This window comes from Melospiza georgiana, chromosome 14 (assembly GCF_028018845.1).
Source record: "Melospiza georgiana isolate bMelGeo1 chromosome 14, bMelGeo1.pri, whole genome shotgun sequence".
Lineage (NCBI taxonomy): Eukaryota > Metazoa > Chordata > Aves > Passeriformes > Passerellidae > Melospiza > Melospiza georgiana.
In genome coordinates, this window is record NC_080443.1 from 13,885,058 (window position 1) to 13,904,126 (window position 19,069).

General features: G+C 54.3%; 2 protein-coding genes and 4 non-coding genes across 8 annotated transcripts in view; all 6 read left to right on the plus strand.

The window, feature by feature from the left end:
- SF3B3 (splicing factor 3b subunit 3) overlaps positions 1-10,008 on the plus strand; it is a 28,928-nt gene extending 18,920 nt beyond the window's left edge. For both annotated transcript variants that reach the window (XM_058034251.1, XM_058034252.1), the window contains exons 18-26: positions 819-993; positions 1,622-1,827; positions 2,714-2,870; positions 4,238-4,363; positions 5,421-5,633; positions 6,564-6,662; positions 7,079-7,222; positions 7,992-8,096; positions 9,102-10,008. In XM_058034251.1, coding sequence (XP_057890234.1) covers positions 819-993; positions 1,622-1,827; positions 2,714-2,870; positions 4,238-4,363; positions 5,421-5,633; positions 6,564-6,662; positions 7,079-7,222; positions 7,992-8,096; positions 9,102-9,242 — 1,366 coding nt within the window. In that variant the 3' untranslated portion in view covers positions 9,243-10,008. The remainder of the gene's footprint in view (positions 1-818; positions 994-1,621; positions 1,828-2,713; positions 2,871-4,237; positions 4,364-5,420; positions 5,634-6,563; positions 6,663-7,078; positions 7,223-7,991; positions 8,097-9,101) is intronic.
- Positions 10,009-12,614: 2,606 nt separating this feature from the next.
- IL34 (interleukin 34) lies at positions 12,615-18,142 on the plus strand. 2 transcript variants are annotated; one of them, XM_058034167.1, is made up of 7 exons: positions 12,615-12,692; positions 13,481-13,821; positions 13,915-14,018; positions 14,315-14,392; positions 14,480-14,653; positions 17,435-17,573; positions 17,673-18,142. In XM_058034167.1, exons 2-7 carry the CDS (start codon positions 13,779-13,781, stop codon positions 17,690-17,692), a joined length of 558 nt encoding a protein of 185 aa, XP_057890150.1. In that variant the 5' UTR covers positions 12,615-12,692; positions 13,481-13,778; the 3' UTR covers positions 17,693-18,142. The 2 variants fall into 2 exon arrangements, with proteins under 2 accessions (XP_057890150.1, XP_057890151.1); XM_058034168.1 differs by having other exon boundaries at positions 12,644-12,692; positions 13,640-13,821.
- TRNAG-GCC (transfer RNA glycine (anticodon GCC)) lies at positions 14,856-14,926 on the plus strand. The gene has a single exon. It is a non-coding gene; the product is annotated as a tRNA-Gly (tRNA).
- On the plus strand, positions 15,501-15,571 carry TRNAG-GCC (transfer RNA glycine (anticodon GCC)). Its single transcript has one exon. It is a non-coding gene; the product is annotated as a tRNA-Gly (tRNA).
- Positions 16,525-16,595, plus strand: TRNAG-GCC (transfer RNA glycine (anticodon GCC)). The gene has a single exon. It is a non-coding gene; the product is annotated as a tRNA-Gly (tRNA).
- Positions 17,292-17,362, plus strand: TRNAG-GCC (transfer RNA glycine (anticodon GCC)). Its single transcript has one exon. It is a non-coding gene; the product is annotated as a tRNA-Gly (tRNA).
- Positions 18,143-19,069: the final 927 nt, after the last annotated feature.

Here is a 19,069-nt window from a genome sequence, read left to right on the forward strand (position 1 = left end):
AGTTCTCTGATCCTGAGAGAGGGAAGCTTTTAATAAATGTGGACCTGTTATGTATTAGGGTCTTGTGGTTTGTGATCTGAATTGGCTGCTTTGCAGGAAATGAACCACGTGATTTCAGACACCAGAGGCATGACAGGGATGTTTTTGTTGCCTTTTTTTAAAGATCAGCTGAGATACTAAAAAGATAAATGAAAATAATGGACCACAAATTCAGATGCTGTGCTGTATGCACTTGAACAGGCACTTTTTTCATATCTGTCCTCATTGAAATATTACAGCATTCATTGCTTTTAAAGGAGCCATTCTTTCTGGAAAGACTTGTGGTTTTTAGACACCAAATGCCAGAAGAACTGGCATTTCAGCTAGCAAGTCACAGGAAGAAAGAGCTGGCATTGCATTTTTCATACTCTTTTTAACTGAAGTGCCTCTGAGGAGCATTTGATTGTATGTCAAAGTCAGTGTCACATTTAGATTCAGATGATGTGTTCCCCAAATGTGCACTTTCCTTCTCCCATGTGCTCTTTGTTCCTCTTGGGACAGACTTGCTTTAGCACCAGTCAGAACACATCCTGGGACAGCAAGAGCCCTCAAAGACCTCTTGCTGCAGCACACACCTGTCTCACACCATGGGCTCCCATTTTAGGATATTAGTTTTGCTCTGCTCTCTGGAGCTGTTTGCTAGTTGCTGTGTGGCCTGAGAAGGGTGCTACTCTCTAGCACTAGTCAGCTTCACAAAGAAAAAGTTCCATCCCAGTTTGATTCTCTTGGACAGCTGTTTTTCACTTGTATTCAACACTTGTCATGCCTTTATCCCCCAGGATTTTGGCACTGGAGAAGCTGGGAGCAGTCTTCAACCAGGTTGCCTTCCCCTTGCAGTACACACCCCGAAAATTTGTCATTCACCCAGAGAGCAACAACCTGATCATCATCGAGACAGACCACAACGCTTACACTGAGGCCACCAAGGCTCAGAGGAAGCAGCAAATGGCTGAGGTAATTGGGCTGGGGGACAGGTACACCCATCTGTTCCCCAGAGGGGGCTTCTGCACCTGGAAGTGCTCCCTCCTCATTAATTCCCAGCTGCCATTACCTGCAAGGCTTTCTGCTCTGTGAGAATGCAGGGACTGGAAGAGGAGTGGAGATCTGCCTCAAAACAGAAATTTCAGCAGAATGCACCACTTCCCTGTGTTCCTTCCTTTGCATGTTGTTAGGGAAGGTTTCAAGAACTACCCTAGTGGAGGACAGTCTTGCTTGTGTAACACTGTTCTGTGGGGTTTCTGTGGTTGGTTGAGGGTGGTTGCATTTCAGTGGGTGGTTTATTTTCTTCTCAGAATTGTTTCCAGGGTTGTTGATCTGGGGAAACAGCTCCCCAGACTACTGTCACTGGAGAAGGGCAGAGCTGACACAGCCATGCTCTGATCTGTAGAGGCTCCCTGGGGAATAAGCTCAGGCTGGGTGGAAGCTTTGGGACTTCATGGGTTTTATGTCTTCACTGGCAGTACCTTTCCCCAGAATACCTGGGCTTAGGCAAAACAGGGAGGTTGTATTCTATGCAGAGCATCAGCATACTGGGATGGGAAATCACTGAGCTGTTCTTTTCTCCTGTCCCTTAATGCTGTAGGAAATGGTGGAGGCTGCAGGTGAGGATGAGAGGGAACTGGCTGCAGAGATGGCTGCAGCCTTTCTGAATGAGAATCTTCCTGAGTCCATCTTCGGTGCTCCCAAGGCAGGGAATGGTCAGTGGGCCTCTGTTATCAGAGTGATGAACCCCATCCAGGGAAATACATTAGATCTGGTTCAGCTGGAGCAGAATGAAGCTGCTTTCAGGTAAGAAGTATTGCCAGTGCAGCAAGAGTCCATGCTTCTGATGAGTCTTAGGTGTTTTTTTCCTTTTGCTTATCAGTTACTGAGTTGAAATCCAGATGGAACATATTATCAAGAGACTGGCTTGAAATTCCAGAAGTGATTTGTCTTGTCTTTCCTTCCCTTCCAACCCTAATCTTGTCCTCATGTGGCATTAAGAGCTTGTGGTTCTCCAAATGTGGTTGCTGTACCCCAGTGCCTAAAGAACAACACAGGGGTGTAAATGACAGATAAGAGAGCTAGGAATAAGAGAATATGCTGTTATCTCTCACTTTTCCTTCTCATCCAGATAAACTGAGGATAGATTAAATGAAAAGGGAAGTGTTAGACTGAAGGGGAAAACCAGCACAATAACCATGAAGAATAGCAAGTGCCTCAGCAGGTGAAGTAGAGTTAGGTCATGTTAGTCCAAAAGGCTGACCTGCCATTTCCAATCTGCCTGAGCTATTTACTGAGCAGGAAATAACACTGGAAGATGAGGAAAGTTATTTGTATATGTCCCAATGGGAACAGCCTTTGAAAAATAACTTCTAGTAGAGTTTTGCACATCATTACACAGTGTCCAGCTTGTGAAAATGTAAACTGGGCATTGTGAAAATATGAAATGCTTTGGGCATATGTGACAGATAGAACACACATGGAGAGTGTAGTGTGGAAGAATGAACAGATCTGTGTTAAACATTTCTACAAGGAGGAAAAATGACCTCTTAAATGAAAATGTCAGTGTTGAAGGGTTAGACTGTCAAATCTCTGCTGGGCAGGTGCAGGCTGTGCTGTCAGGGATGCAGTCTGGTGTGCAGCATTAGTGGGGTGGTGGCACTGATGTCCTGCTGTGTCCTGTCCTTCGCAGCGTGGCCGTGTGCCGCTTCTCCAACACGGGAGATGAGTGGTACGTGCTGGTGGGAGTGGCCAAGGACCTGATCCTGAACCCACGCTCAGTTGCTGGGGGGTTTGTCTACACATACAAGCTGGTGAATAGTGGTGAGAAGCTGGAGTTCCTGCACAAGGTGAGGGGAGTGATGGGGACATTTCCAGGCTGAGTGTTGGGAGTAGCTCTTACTTGCCTGAGTGCTGCAGTAATACTGCAGTACTTGGTGCATCCTGGGCAAGGTTGTTGTGCTGGTGTTACACACTGGAAGCAGCCTTGGAGAAAATTAGCTGCCTCCTACATAATAATTTGGTACATCTTTTGCAGAGCTGAGGATTGAACACAGATCTCGCAAGAGTCTTAATTTTACCCATCTGATTGGGTAAATTGGAAAGGAGCAGTGTTTTTCATGCCCCTGTTAGGGAGGGAAGGGAAATGGCTCTGTTTGCTTTCTGGAATATGAGCTCAGAGAGCTGCTTAAGCACTTGTTTACAGAGCAAATTCATCCTTGGGTTACTTGAACCCTGATGCTAAGACTATCAGTCCTTGGCTGACCATGTACAGCTGTTGTTAAGTGTCATCTTCCTTGGATGCTGTTTGATTGTGTGTAGAAATTATTAGTGACCAACTTGTTTGATAGGTCTCAAGGGCTTCAGCAAAAGTTTCGGCAGAAAAATTACTGTTCTTCTCACATGCTTCCAGCATGGCTGAGATTTGAGCAGATGAGCACATGGAAAGGAATGTTGTGGCTTACTCACTTCCTAGAGTCCTGATGCAGTGAGTGGGTTCTGTCCTGGACCATGGCCTTTTCTGCTGCCACTGAACACCCACTGGGAAGTTGACAGAGCTGAAGTTGTGAAATAAACTTTTCTTAACCAGTGCAGCCAAGATAGGAATGCTGTAACTGGAAACTCTCTACATATTCTCCTTCTCTGCTGTGGCTGATCATTTTGGATTGATTAGTGGTGGGAGACTTTTCAGACAGTAACTCTGTCTGAGTTACTGAAATTGTGGACACACTGCAGTTGTGTCCACAACCCAGCACTTTCTTTGGTGGCAATGTCAGATGGCTGAAATACATTCATGCCTTGCTTTAAAAACAGTCTGGGTAGATTTAGGCAAAGTCTAAAGTTTTTCTGTTGGATGTAAACCAAAACCAAGAATTGAGGCAACCAGACCCTTGTCTTCTTTTGCTGCCTGCCCAGTATGGGGTTCTTACAGCAATCCAGTACTTCAGTTAGGGTGCACTGCCAAGAGTGTGTTGTGTGTGAGTGCCCATGGCTCTCTTATCTCTGTGTGATATCTGCTGCTGTCAAAAGGCCTGTGAGGGACTGACCTGTTCCCTCTCCTGTAGAAAAAGATTGTTGTGTTAGCCTTTTACATTGGAAGCCTTGATACAGGCCAGTGAACTTCAGCCATATCATTAGCTGAATCTGGTCTGAAGGTTTATGTAAGGTTAGCTCTCTTAATGATGAGGATTGCACAATCTTCCTCTTCCCTCTCTAGACCCCTGTGGAGGAGGTTCCTGCAGCCATTGCTCCATTCCAAGGCCGAGTGTTAATTGGAGTTGGGAAGCTGCTGCGTGTGTATGACCTGGGCAAGAAGAAACTGCTTCGGAAATGTGAGAACAAGGTACTGCCTCCTGTTCCTGAGCAGAGCTCTCCATTTGGAGCAAGTAAAACTTTGCAGCCAGAGTGAAACACGGGCTTTAGCTGCTACTCCAGCCCAAGTGTGTTTATTTGGTCATCAGAGCTGTGTCTTTGCCTTGCTGTGTGCATCTGTCCAGAGGAGTGCTGGACTAGACTGGACTGTTGTGCTGCCCCTCTGCATCCCACACACACACCATTTTCTTATCACCTTTCTGACAGTAGTGCTGCAAGTTCCTTTTTGTCCCAGCTCAGTTACTGACCATGTGCAGGGGTCTGTACAGACTGTTCCTTTGGCTGCTGCAAATGTGAGAGGTCCTAGTGAGATAGAAGAGAATTGCTGGAAATGTTTCATTAGTTTGGGTGATCAGAAACTGGAGGGTGCATATGACCACTTCATCAGATCCCCAGAATGCTGAAAAGGGGATTTTCTCCTTGAAGTAGATGGACCTTCTTGCTGAGCATCTCTGGTACTTTAGGAAAAGAAATTGCAGAGCATGATTTTCTAACTTAATTGCCTGCTCCTCCCTCTCTCGTGCAAGCTGCAGAACCTGTGCCAGTAGCTCATTACTGCACAAAAGAACTCCAGCAAGCTAACAGACAGACTGGGAACTTGCAGGGGAGCTTTTTTTTTTTTTTTGGTTTGTGTGGTTTTGTTAGTTTGGTTTTTCCCCTAAAACATGACTCACATGAAAAATTGAAGCTTTCCTTCTTGGGCCTTCCATGAGGAGGTAGTAAGGAGACATGGAAGCAATGCCTGCTTGTAAAGATGTCCTGGCATCTCCAGTCATGGCCTCACCAGCAGCACTTGTTCCCTGGACAGTGAAGGCTGTGGATGCCGTGTGGTGCATATTAGGTTACCCTGTATTGATGGTGTATTTAGAGTGGGACAGTAGTATGGCAGAAATAAGAGTATTTTTGGAGGAAATGATGGGAAGTGGGGAGTGAGCTGCATTCACAAAGGAAAAAAGAGTGTTTCAGTTGGAATAGAGTTATACTTCCCTGTTTAAAGCACTGAGGTTTTGTCCTTTCTCTCTCAAAAGCACATTGCCAACTACATCTGTGGGATCCAAACCATTGGGCACAGAGTGATTGTTTCAGATGTTCAGGAGAGTTTCATCTGGGTGCGTTACAAAAGGAATGAGAACCAGCTCATTATCTTTGCTGATGACACTTACCCCCGGTGGGTCACCACAGCAACACTCCTGGATTACGACACTGTGGCTGGGGCAGACAAGTTTGGTAACATCTGTGTGGTGAGTGTGCTTTGCTGAAGTTGGGGCTTTTTGGACATATTTTCCCTTAAAACATCCATGATTTATCTTGAAAGAATGAGAATCTGTCATTAGCTGGAGACAACGCCCTGTACCATTGACTTGTTTTCATGGGGTGGCTCTGTCATAGTGGGCTGCAGTTTATCTGTTTGTTAAATGAAGCAAATAAGTTAAAGCATCAACAAGTCATAAACATATTTCTGAGGTGGCCAGGAATTTGTGTTTATATTGCCTCAAAACTTCCTGTCAGTAAACCTTGAAAAGAAGATTGTTGCTGTGAAAGGGCCCATGAGAACTTGAGTCAGGGTTATCACTCTTACTTTTTCTGACTAAACCTCATAGCTGGCATTGAGCTTTCTCTGTCACTTCCTCTTCACAGTTGGCTTTGTCAGCCAACACTTCCCCACTTGGCTGGGTTTCAGCAAGGGAGGAGGAAAGAATAGATGGTCTTTCTGGCAGAGCTTTGATCTCTCTCTGAAGCGTGCTCGGGTGCTCTGGAGTGCAGAGTTCAGCAAGTGTCAGATGCTGCGCCTGCAGGATTGGGCCAAAACATACAAATCAATCCTCTTCAGTTTTCCTGCCCCACATCCATCAAACTGTTTCCTTAGTGGAAACTACCTTCAGATCAGTTTGACCTTACCTCCCAGGGTGATCTGCAAGTGCCAGGCCAGGCAGAGGCTGGGTGTGAGGCCTTGCCCATGTTTCTGCGTGATGGGTTATTGATCTTGTTATCACAGTTGTTATATAACTGTAAAGGCTGCTTTGGAGAGGCACCTGGATGATTCTGCTCTAAGTATAAAGTGGTTCTTGCAGAGTCCACAAAGGCAGCCTTTCAGGCAGCACAAAGGCTCTCCAGAGTTAATGTGCTGCTTCTCTGCAGCTTGCTGATTCTTCCTTCCTCTTTCAACACAGGTGAGATTGCCTCCCAACACCAATGATGAGGTAGATGAGGATCCCACAGGCAACAAAGCTCTCTGGGACAGGGGCCTGCTTAATGGAGCATCGCAGAAGGTAATACTTTGTGGGAAGCACATGGTTATTGTAGGAAAAGAAAGCACTGCCTTTCTGTGGAGGCCTTTGCAGTGTTGTCCAGGAGATGTATTGGCAGTTCTGCTTCTACGCAATCTGCTGTGCTGTGGGCGATCTGTTTTCACTGTTGCTGCAAGCCAAATTTCTGAAATCCCAGCTGAAGCCTATTTGGTGTGTTTGAGGGAAGCAGCTCATTTTCTTTTGCTGCTTTCTCTCATTACTTGCATCCGTTTGTCCAGCTGAGTTTTGCCATCTGGTCACAGGTGGAAGGCACTTCCTCTCTAGAAAGGCATTTCAGAACTAGCAGTTGGCTGAATTTATTCTGCTTTCCTCTCTCAAGCCCTTTGATGCTTTTATATAAGCTAAAGAAAAAACATGCTTCTGTGCTTGCCTTTCAGGCTGAAGTGATTATGAATTACCACGTGGGAGAAACGGTGCTTTCCTTGCAGAAGACCACACTGATTCCAGGAGGCTCTGAATCTCTTGTTTATACAACCTTATCAGGGGGAATAGGAATCTTGGTCCCTTTTACTTCCCATGAGGTAAGCAAGCCCAAGCATCAGGCTGCAGTCTTGCTGCTTTTTGTGCACCCATTTACAGCCAGTATGGGTGGATTAAATGTGCTGCATTCCCTGGAGGGCTCCACAGTGGCTGAAAACCTGAGCCTGTGGCTCCATTGCAGAAGGGAAGAGAAGGAGTTTGTTGAGTTCTGCATTGGTTCTGTAAAGAGTTGAGAGCATTCCTTGTTGCACTTTTCTGTATCTGTTTGTGCTTTCAAGGGGCTTTGGGTGATTCAGTGTCTGAGGAGGGAGGAGTCCTTTGGCATGCTTTGTGTAGCCTCTAAACTGTTGATCAGGCAGTGCTGTTTCATGTCCTGAGGATGGTACTCTGTTCTCTCTTTGCTGTGACCTCTTGGAGCTGTGGATGCCAAGACATTCCCTGTTGGAGCTGCAGCTCCATGCTGCACAGCTGCTCTATGCCACATTTCCTGGGAGGCTGATCCTGACCAGGGTGGCTGCTTAACTCTGCTCTGGGTGCTTTCCAGCTGGAAGGGGTGAGGGGGTAGCTGTGACTTTGGCTGCCATGTGCAGGGCTGCTCTGGCAGAGCCTGTTACTCACAGAACCACAGGATGGTTTGGACTGGAAGGGATGGTTTGGACTGTTTAAAGATCATCTCATCCAACCCCAAATGGCCGTGTAATGACAGTGGTTCAGCGAGTGCAGGAGCACCTTCTGATGGGTGTTGTCTTGCATTGCTAGCAGCACTGATGTGTACCAAACTGTTCTCTTATCAATCCTTTATCTCCCCAGGATCACGACTTCTTCCAGCACGTGGAAATGCACTTACGGTCTGAGCACCCTCCTCTCTGTGGACGGGACCACCTCAGCTTCCGCTCCTACTACTTCCCAGTGAAGGTGAGCCCTGAGCACGTGGGGTCACCTGGCCATGGGGTGCAGAGAGGTGCTTTGGGGCACAGAGCTGCCTTGAGGCTGGCAGAAGCAAGGCAAGGTTATTGTCTTCTACAAGGCAAGCTTGCTGTTCAGTAGGGAGAGCTGAGGCACTGCAGTAATGGCTTGTGTGGTGCCTATAGTAGCTGGCTCCTGAGCAGTAGTCTGGTAGGAGAACAGTACTTAGCACTTAATACATGTCTGTTTTGGCTTCTTAACTCTTGTAATGAGCCTCCCGAGGGTTGATCCTAAGACCCAAGCCCAGAGGTGCTGTAGCTGCTCTTCTCTACTTCCCACAGCATCTCCATTTTCCACCAGGAGAAGCAGCATTACATAGCTGTTGGTGTGGCTGGATCAAACTGAGTGCTGCCCTGGATTATGTTTTTTCCACGACAACTGGAAATTAAAATCCAAGTTCAGAAAGAGCTGTTCCTTCCTATTTCTGCTTTTGAGGAACTGTTAGAAGCTGTGAACTGCTAAATGCTCTGATCAGACAGATCCCAGTGGTAGCTACTACCAGAGTAACAAGTCTGGAGTCAGTCAGAATACTGTCCCAGCAGATGAAGCTCTCTAGGAGTGGAGTGTGGTGGTGGTCTCTGATCTTGAGGCTGATTTGCCACATACACAGCCTCAAAGATTGCTCCCATTTGATTGAAGCTGCCTTTGTCATCACTCACAGCCTCCCCCAGCCTTCCCAGTGCAGGGCTCAGACACAGGCGGATCTCTCTTCCTTTCCCTTCTCTGATTCTTCAGCAGCACCCAGGCCTTTGGGGTTTCTGTTTCGTTAATCAAGCTGGCCAGTAATTAATGTGATGCTATTCAGCAGATGAGGTCACCAAGCATGGTCTTGTTTCCAGGACAGGATTAAGAAACTCCTGGGAACAAACTGTTTGTGGCCATTTTTCCCTGTTTAGGCAGGGTTCAGTGCCTCTGTGTGGTTTCGATTCAGTTCTCTCCTCCTTGCCCCTCCAGAACGTGATTGATGGGGACCTGTGTGAACAGTTCAACTCCATGGAGCCCAACAAACAGAAGAATGTGGCCGAGGAGCTGGACCGGACCCCACCCGAGGTGTCCAAGAAGCTGGAGGACATCCGCACGCGCTACGCGTTCTGAGAGGCGGCTGGCAGGGGCAGAACTGCTCCTGGCTCCTCTGGGTGCTCCTCCAGGCACCATCCAGAGGAGGAATGTGTGGTTTTTTTCCCCCCCTTTTCAAATATTGGTTTGGTCCTCTTGGTTTGTGTTTCAAAGGAACGTGACTCCAGTAAATACAGTATCAGTTGTTAGGTTTCCCAACACATCCCGCTGCCTATGTGAAGGCTCCTGACATTCCGGCTTCTGGCCAGAGCAGTTCTCTCTTGGGAAGTGCCCAAGCAGGGCCTCCAGCTGACCCTCAGCCCCATCTCCTTGTCCTCCCTTTTGGATGGAGGAGTCCCACAGGGTCTTGCTGAAAGTTCTGTAGGGCAGATACAGCTGATTGGGTCAAGTGGGGTTTGTGATTTCCCAGCATTTTAGGAAAGGAAAGGAGAGAGCTGTGGCATGGTTCAGGATTACCAGGCTCCTCTTTTAGTAGCCAGTGGTGAGCTGCTCTGGGCTTACACTAGTCCAGGGAGCAGCCAAGGGGAAGCTGGCTGTGGAGGGTGTAACTGTCACACTTGTCTTGAACGTTTTCTTCTGAATTGCAAGGGGGTTTTTTGGACTCGCCATTTCTGACTGTTTTCCCTGTAAATAGAGTTTTGTACAATGTTGACTCTCTTGGGGGTGGGGAAGAGCGAGGCCTGAGTCTGGGACTTGATTTGTTTCATAATAACTTTGGCAAGAGAGTGTCTCCAAGCTGTGACTGTGAGCAGCACATGAAGAATAAAAGCCTGTTTTTTCACTACCCTGGCGCTGGGGCTCTTCTCCTTCGTGGCAGCTGCTGCTGACCTGGCGGGAGCAGGAGGGGAGGAGGAGGAATACAGAGAAGTGCACACTCTGATCCCCTGTGCTCCTGCAGGCCCCTCACTGCCCCCCTGCCCTGCCTGGAGCTGGTGCCCTGCTGCTTGGGCTGCCCTGGGACACCCACAAAGCAGGCTGTGGAGAGAGGGAAGAGTCATTTTTGCAGCCGTTCCAGAGCATGGCTGCACATTGTTGCCCAGCAGCTGCAGCTCTGGGAGGAGCAGCTGGCTGCCAGGAGAGCTGGGGAAAGGTCGTTGTGCCACAGGCTTGGTAACTGGCTGCAGAGGCTCCCAGCTGGAGTGTACCCACACAGCAAGTGCTTCCTGCTTCTGCTGGCGGGGACAGTCTGATAGCCTGTGACATCCCGGTAAGGATGCTGCTGCTCTCCACTTGGGGCTTGGAGAGACAGGTGATCCTTGATATCTGTGTTCCCTTTGAACAGCTTTCACGTTCTCTGGTGCATGAACTGTGTGGGGTGAGGGCAAACACACCCTCCTGCCCTGTCCTTTGCACCCTCCTCTCCCCTCCTGCCTTGTTTCAACCTCGCAGGCCTGCGTTGGCAGGGGCTTACAACGCTGCACCCTTTGGCTCTGACAGCCCCACCCATGCAGGCAGAGCAAAGGGCTTTGTGCTCCCTTCCTGGCCTCAGTCGGGGCGGCTGTATCAAGGAAGGGGCAAAGGGGAGCTGAGCTTTGTGGGGTCCAGCTTCTGGCTTGCCATAAAGTGCACTCCCTGAGGGAGTGATGCTTTGGATCAGAGGGCACTTCCAGCAGAGCTCCAGAGGCCCTTGGTATTTGTCATGCTGGTGTCCTGAAAGTGAAAGCTGGGGGGAAGGGGGGGCGTGTCTTGAGATGTTCCCAAACTGGTTCCAAGCACAAGGTTTTACTTGCTCCGCTGTGCCTGGAGAATAACCTGCTTCCAGTAAAAGGCAAAGCCTGGAGGGATCCACTCCCAGCCATAAGGAGCCTGAGGGCTTGTGGGGAGCTGGCTGAGCCCCCCGCTCCCTTTCACTGGGACAAGGAAGGTTTCAGAGCGAGCTCCCCCCTGCAGCTGCCGTGTGGGCGCAGAGCTCCCGGGGCTGTGCACGGGAAGCTGTTTGCCTTGGGCTCATCCCAGCACTGATTTCCAGCGCTGATTTCCAGCCCCGGAGCAGCCAGGGAGAGCACACCGCCCCCAGCACGGTGCTGCGCAGTTCCGCGCTCTCCCTTCTCTTCGTCGCCCCATCCCGGCTGCCAGGCTGATGAATACGTGGGCAGGGAATGCTGTTAAATGGCTTCCTCCAGCGACTGCAGCAGCCGCGGGCAAAATCCCTGCGGACACCTGAGTGAGGAGCTCAGCGGCTCCTTCCCTGCTCAGAGCTGAGCATCTCGGCCCCGACGAGTGCTGGGAGGGCGGCAAGGGCCGTGCCTGAGACTGGCCAGGAGCAGGGGAAGCTTGGCAGGAGCGCGGCAGTGGCCCTGACTGCATGCCAGGGGAATCCCAGCGCGCTCTCACAGGCAGAAGTGCATTCCTTCCCACGCGTTTCCCTGGGAGCACTGACCCACTCTTTGATAGCCGATTTTCTTGCTGACCCTTTGGATGCTCAGCAGTCCTGAGCACAGACACAGTGGCTCTTCCAAGGGGTTCTTCAGGATGATGTGGGGGAGGACAATGTCCCATGTCCCCTTGGCCCCTGCTCCTGGCAGGAGCTCAGCCCTGAAGCATCCTGAGAGGATGATGTGGGCTTGGGTCAGAGGGAGCAGATTCCTGCTGGCCTGCAGCCAGCTTAGAATACCTCAGCTCTTCTGAGATTCGTGCTGCAGTGCAGCCCTTCCCCAGGCACATCCTGGGAAGGCACTGGGCTGGCTCCCACTTCGATTGCCCCAAAACGTGCCCATGGGTGCTCAGCCCGGAAATTGCCCTGGGCCACCCTGCCAGGAGAGCCCAGCACCCTAGAGGTGCCAGTGCTGGCAGAGCAGAGCACCCAGGGGTGCCTAGGGCTGTGCAGAGTAGTCAGCTGGGCACGCCAGGGGTTATGTGGGCACCTGACTGGGTTGAGTGGACGCCCTGCAGGGACGGCTCAGCACCCTGAGGAGTGGAGGAGGCATTCACCATAGTTAGACCAGCACGCAGGGTGTGGTGCAGCAAAGTACCCCGAGGAGCAGGGAGGGACCCAGCAGGATGAGCCAGACCCCCTGGGGATGCTCAGCTGGATGAGCTGAGCACGCTGGGGGGTACCTTGGCCAGGTGAACTGAGCATCTGAGCATCCCGGGGACACCTGCCTGGAACAGGGGGAGATACTCTCGAGGGTCAGCCAAGCACACTGAGGACGCCCAGCTGGGGCGGCAAAGCACCCCGGGGAGCAGGGAGATACCCACGAGGGTTACCAAGCACCCTGGGGACATCCCAGCCTGGGCTCCCTGCGTACCCCGGGGACACCCCCCGGCTGGGCCGGCCGAGCACCCGCGGCGCAGCGGGGCCGGACGCTCCCCAGGCCGTGCGGGGCGGTCGCTCGGTCCCCGCTCCCCGCCCGGCCCCGGCCGCCGCCCCGCCCGCTGCCCGCGCCGCCGCCCCCCGCCCGCCTCCCGGGAAGCGCGGGCACGGCCCCGCCGCCGCCGCCGCCCGCGGGTGGACGCGTCCCGCGCCAGGTGGGTCCGCGGAGCCGCGCGCGGGGGGCCCGGGGGGGCCCCGCCGGGGACGGGCACGGGGCACACGCACCCCCCGGGCCGGCCGTGCCCGCCTGGGGACGCACGGCAGGGACGCGGCGCGGAGGTGCCTCCAGTGGGGATTGTGGGTGGCACTGCGCGCCGGGACACCGCGCGGCGCCTTCGCGTGGGGGCACGGCACGGCACAGGGCACGGCTGCCTTCCCTCGGGACACGGCATCGCGTGGGGACACAGCGTGGCCCCCCTGGCAACGGGACATGGCGTGGGGACGTAGATGGGGCCGCTTCTGTGCTGGGATGGACAGCACATGGACACCCACACCCTGCTTCGCAAGGGGACACGCTGTGGGGCATGTGGCACAAGGACATGCTATGGTCTCCTTCCAGAGCGCGGGGGCATGGCAGGGCCCCTTCCCAGCGGTGTAGGGACACGACATCTCTGTGCGGGGACCCAGCATGCGGTGGCTTGGCCATTTCACCAGCCCCTTCCCCCAGCGTTCCTCGGCTGAGGCCGGACTTAATCACCTCTGGGATAACGGGGCTGGGTTGATCCCCCTCCTTCCCTGGAAATCCCCTGAGGGTGTCATCAGGGAAGCCCTGGTAGCCCTGCCCCAAGGGGACGGAGACATACACGGCTCCACGGCCACCCGAGGCTCAGCGGGGCTGTCCCTTCCCCGTGGCCCCCGGGGCTCGGAGCGGATGTCCTGCCTGGGCTCTGCAGCCTGGGCCCCTGCCTGCCCTGGGGCTGCAGCCGGGGCTCTCTTCCCCCAGATTCCCTCTTGCAGTCCGGGGGTGCTCCTGCACCCCTGCAAACACATCCCTGCCAACACCCTGTGACGGCCCCGGACCTGCTGCCTCCCTGCCACCAGCTGGAGAGGAGAAGCCAGCGGGGACTGCCGGGAAGGGGGACTAACCCCCCATCCATGGCAGGGAACAACTGCCCGGGGCTACCGGAGAGCAGCCAGTGCCCGGAGCCTACACCTGTCCCTTGTCCCCACACCATCCACGCTACTGCCCTGGAGGCTCCCGGTGAGCCCCAGCCATGTAGGCACAGCCTGGGGCTCCACTGATGGCCGCCATCAACATGCAGCAGGGCTACGCTGCCGTCCTATGTGAGTACAGCTGGGGCACAGGGGGGATGGCCTCAGGAGTCCCCTCGGTGGGTGTCCCTGAGGGGGCTGATGCCACTGGCTTTGGCTGCCCAGGTGTCCTGGCTGTGCTGGGGCTGGAGGCCGCGGCGCCGGGCGAATGCGAGCTCACCCGCCTGCTCCAGGACAAGCTGCAGTATGAGATGCGCCTGCAGTACATGGTAACCCCAGCTTTGGGAGGTGGGGGGACACCTGGCATTGCAGGGAGGGCCTCAATTTGCTGCAGGGGGGTCATGGGTGGGGGGCAGCACCCACTGCTCTACAGTGGCTGGGTGCTGGGTGCTGTGTTTTTCACCAGGGACAATTAATGCCAAATTGTGCCCAGGGTTACTTCTGCTGTGGGCTGACCACATCAAAGGGCTTTTGCACTGGCTCCCCAGTGTCATACTAAGGCTGGCAAGGATGTGCCCATTCCTTTGCCCCTTGCCAGCCCCCATGCTCTTCCTTGCCTTTCCAGAAACATTACTTTCCCATCGACTACACAGTCCAGGTCCAGTATGAAGAAGTGCTGAGGCCGTCCAACATCACCCGCCTGGTAAGAGGGTGGCAGGGGAGAGTCCCACAATGGGAGCGCTCCAGGGACCCGCAGGGGCTGCACGGCTCTCACCCTCTTGCCCTCCAGCGCAACGGGACGGTGTCGGAGGCAGCTCTGCGGTACCTCTGGTTCCATGTCAGCTCCCAGGCCGTGCTGCGGATCCGTGAGGTGCTGCCAGAGAAGCACCCATCCTGGAAGTACACCCAGGAGCTCTGCCAGCTCTTTGATGCCCTGGGCAAGGAGTACAGCAAGTACCGGCAGGTGAGGATCCCCCTGGCACCCCACGTCTGGCACTCCTGTGCTGGGAGGACACGCACTGAGCCCCCAGGAGGGGACAACAAGGGCATGGAGGTTTTCCTTGTGTGTGGGTTCTGTGGGGGCTGACAGGGACGGGGTGTAAGGACAGAAATTGGGCCTGGGGTGCGGGGCCGTGGGACAGTGCCCCGGCCTCTTTTTTTATCTGGCATTGGTGGTTCAGTGGTAGAATTCTCGCCTGCCACGCGGGAGGCCCGGGTTCGATTCCCGGCCAATGCAACAGCTGTATTTTTTTCTTGCCTGCAACCCGTTCACCCTTGGGGGACCCGCTGACCTGGGCAGGGGCGAACGGGACTGTCACACACACCGACCTCTGTCACGGGGTGGCACCTCCAAGGCCGGCGGTTGCGGGGGATCAGGCAGAGGGTGCCCATGAGTTCATCCCTATTTTCCCGGTGATGGTTCTGCCTCTCTGCCTAAGCTTCTGCTGCCTCGATGGAGCTGCTGCACCCCGAGACAGTTGTGTTTGTGTGCTGGATGTGGGTGGCCTGTCATGGCTGGGTCACCAATGAGAAGCCAAAGTGTGTCTGGGTTGTCCTGTGGGACGGGGCAGGTTGTGCAGCCCCTCTGTGGAGAGAGGAAGTTTTGCAGTGTTGTGTCATGAGAGGGTTAACAGTGAGGGCTGCTGAGGCCTCCTTGCTGTAGGTGATGTGAGGCAGCGGGAAGAGGAGTTGCCGTGGGTTGGAGGCGGGTTATGAGAGCTGTGTTGGGGTGACAAATGAAGGTGTTCAGGGTGACAAGGCCTGCCCTGGTATGGGAGTGTGGGGGAGGGCTGGGGAGGTGCTCACATCTGGCATTGGTGGTTCAGTGGTAGAATTCTCGCCTGCCACGCGGGAGGCCCGGGTTCGATTCCCGGCCAATGCAACAGCTGCATTCTTTTGCACCCTGCTGTCCTTTGGCGGCTGCCAGGGTGCCCATGGGATACTGCAGAGGCGCTCCCGTGGGTGCTCCCTTGGGCATCTCTAGAGGTTGCTCCCTCTGCATCTCCCCTCGGGGTTGGCTCTGCAGTGTGTGTGGGTGCTCAGGCCCCAGGTGGTGGCAGCAGCTCTGCCTGGAGTGAGGGTCCCCGGTGGCACCAGGAGCAGAAAGAGGAGATGGTTTGGTGAATGACCAGCTCGGCTGGGTGGTAGGGAGGCTTACTGACAGCAAGGGGTGCTATGTCGGTGGCAGTGAAGGTCCCTGGCTTAGGAGCAGTGGGAGGGACTGGTTCATGTCACGGGTGCCCAGGCCATGGAGGTAGATGGCAGCTGTGGGCAGCTCCACATCTGGCATAGGTGGTTCGGTGGGACAATTACTGTGCTCCCCCTCAAAAGTCAGGGTTTGGTTCCTCGTCAGTGCAGCTCAGTGTCCTGACTTTAACTCTGCAGCCCCCAGCCCCTCCACCTGACTTGGGCTCCATGCAGCCGTGGGTTGCCTGTGGCTGGGAGGTGCTGCTACACCCCAAGGCAGACGTGTTTGAGTGCTGGATGTGGGTGGCCTGTCACAGCTGGGTCGCCAATGTGAACCCAAAGTGCGTCTGGGTTTTCCTGTGCCACGGGCAGGCTGTGCAGCCCCTCTGTGGAGAGAGGGAGCTTTGCTGGGTTGTCATCAGAGGGTTAAGAGTGAGGACTGCTGACAATCCCTCCTTACTGGTGGGGCAGCAGAGGAGGCGCTTCCCTGGGCTGGAGCCGCGGTGTCAGAGCTGAGTGTTGGGGTGCCCCTTGTGTCTGTGCGTGTGGTGTGCTCACAGCCAGCGGTGCCCGCCCTCACTGCATTCACTGTGCCGGATTTGGGGTGGCGGGGCCGTGTGGGGAGCGTTCAGACACCTCGCACATCTGGCATTGGTGGTTCAGTGGTAGAATTCTCGCCTGCCACGCGGGAGGCCCGGGTTCGATTCCCGGCCAATGCAACAGCTGTACTTTTGGCACCCAGTGTTTCTGGGGGGACCATGGGGATTCCCCTGGGTGCCTGGAGGGATTACACACCTCTCTGGCACATCTTTCTGTGCGGATGTGAGGAGTGACACTGTCGGTGGAACAAAGCCAGGGCACCTTGGTGATGCCCGGGGCACTTGGTGGCACAGAGGGGTCCATGGCTCCCTGACAATGAGGGTTTCTGCTTTGGAGGCAGTGACAAGAGTCTTTCTTTAGCTCAGTGGCAGTGAGCCCCAGGCCTGCTCAGGTCTGGGGGGTGCTGCCACACACAAGAGGGGGCTATGTCTGGGCACTGGATGTGGGTGGCCTGGGCACTGGATGTGGGTGGCCTGTCATGGCTGGGTCACCAATTTGAAGCCAAAGTGTGTCTGGGTTGTGTGGCACAGGCAGGTTGTGCAGCCCCTCCATGGAGAGAGGAAGTTTTGCAGTGTTGTGTCATGAGAGGGTTGGCTCTGAGGGTGCTGAGCAGGTGTAGGTGTTGCTGAGGCCTCCTTGCTGCAGGTGATGGGGGCAGCGGGAAGAGGAGTTGCCGTGGGTTGGAGGCGGGTTATGAGAGCTGTGTTGGGGTGATGAGTGAGGGTGTTGAGGGTGCCCGGGCCTGTCCCTGGTGCTCCCATCCTGCCCGCCGGATTTGGGAGTGTGGGGGAGGGCCGGGAGGGAGCTCACATCTGGCATTGGTGGTTCAGTGGTAGAATTCTCGCCTGCCACGCGGGAGGCCCGGGTTCGATTCCCGGCCAATGCAACAGCTGCATTGTTTTGCACCCTGCTGCCCTTTGGGGCACCTTGGTGACGTCCTGGTGATCTGTCACTGCAGATAGACGTGGAAACTGTGGTGGCCGATCTGGTGAAGCTGATCCACAGCGCGGGCGCTGAGAGCCGGAGCAAGGCTGTGCGCCCCAAGGCACTGCTGGACAACTGCCTCAAGGTCATGAGGATGCTCTACGGGGTGCCCTGTGAGTTGGGGGTCAGGGTGGGGGCACCGACCTTGGGGAACGCAGGTGCCGCACAGGGGCGCCCTGTCCCACACCATGGAACCTGTTCCCTCTGCTCAGGTCGGTGGGAATCCACCTAACACTGTGGAACACCCCTCACTCCACCCCTCACTGGACACCTCCTTGCCCTGGAGCCCTGGATGCTGCCTCTGCTCTGCTCCTCCCAGAGCCCCATGGTGGGTTCCCAAGGAAGCCCCAAAGGTGGGACAAATGCCACTCCTTCCAGGACAAAACACAACCCTTTCCAGAGCTGTGGGACTCTTTATGGCTGTGGGATCTCGTCCATCCGAAATGTCTGCCATCCTCTGCATGGGTGTGGGCTCAGACACAGCCCCCTGTGGCAGGCAGCTGTTGGGGGGACACACAGCCCTCCCTGCCCACAGGGCAGGTGAGGGCGCCACCCTGTTTCTCTCCACTTGTATTTTTTCCTCAGCTTTGATTAAACACCAGTTAATTCTGTAGCAGCTCAGCTTCTGACCGGGTCCTGGGAGCCTCCAGCCTTACCCGAAATAAAGGACCAGCAAAGAGAACCCCACTGCCTCCACTGCCTCCTCTTTTGGGGTGTCAGCCACCTCCCTCACTCTGACAAAGGGACCCTGCCAAGCTGCCTCTGTCAGCCCCGGCTGCTTCCCCAGCAAGGAAACATCTGGATTTGTTTGTTGTGCTTGGTGGCGTGGTGCAGGCGGCACACTGGAGGCACTGGGGCTGCCTCCCCCCTTCACAGCTTAGTTAATTACCTTCATCAGCTATTAGAGACCTTAATTGGTGTATTCATGGCTTCGGCTCATGAGTCAATGGGCACTGCAGCATGAGTGGAGGAGCTTCTTCCTCCTCCTCCTCCTTTCCCTCCTCCCTTCATGCCTAGTGATGATTCCTGTTTATATAAAGCCCACACAGAGCTCATATAAAACCACCAGTAGATCCACTGCTTGATAAGAGCTTTAACTAGAGGGACCTGTCTCCCATCCATGCTGGCTTTAACTGAGTCCCTGTGTGGTCCAGGGACCCCCTTGGAGATGAGCCCCAACCTCCCACCCCCTCGTGTCAAATGTGGGAATGATCCTTCATCCTCCTCCACTGTGGGGAACCTGAAGCTGTCCCTGCAGAGTGACCCTGCCCAGCCTCCCAGAGCATCCCCACAGCAATGGGCTCTGTGTCCAGCCCATTTGAGATATTGTGCATTTTCTTCTGATCCCTCTTCTGGGAGATGGCTTCAAGAATGACAGCTGAGAGCCTCTACAGGAAAGCACTCACAGCATCAAGAATGGGAGCCTGTTTACAGCATCTCCTGGTGTACCATGAGGGATGGATTCAGGGAAGGTCAGCCCAGGACGCCCTGCCCAGGTCTCAAAACACATCTTTAGGCATGTGCTGAGACTTGGGAGATCTCCTGCTGTGAAACCCCCCAGCTGCTGGAACAGGAAGAACCTTTGCTGGCCTTGAACCAGCAGGAAGAA

What these genes read in the sequence shown, in the direction of transcription:
- IL34 (XM_058034167.1), top strand. Translation starts at nt 13,779, where the DNA reads ATGGCCGCCATCAACATGCAGCAGGGCTACGCTGCCGTCCTAT. An exon ending in AGATGCGCCTGCAGTACATG is followed by an intron (nt 14,019 to 14,314) that starts GTAACCCCAGCT and finishes TTGCCTTTCCAG; the next exon opens with AAACATTACTTTCCCATCGA. An exon ending in CGTCCAACATCACCCGCCTG is followed by an intron (nt 14,393 to 14,479) that starts GTAAGAGGGTGG and finishes CTTGCCCTCCAG; the next exon opens with CGCAACGGGACGGTGTCGGA.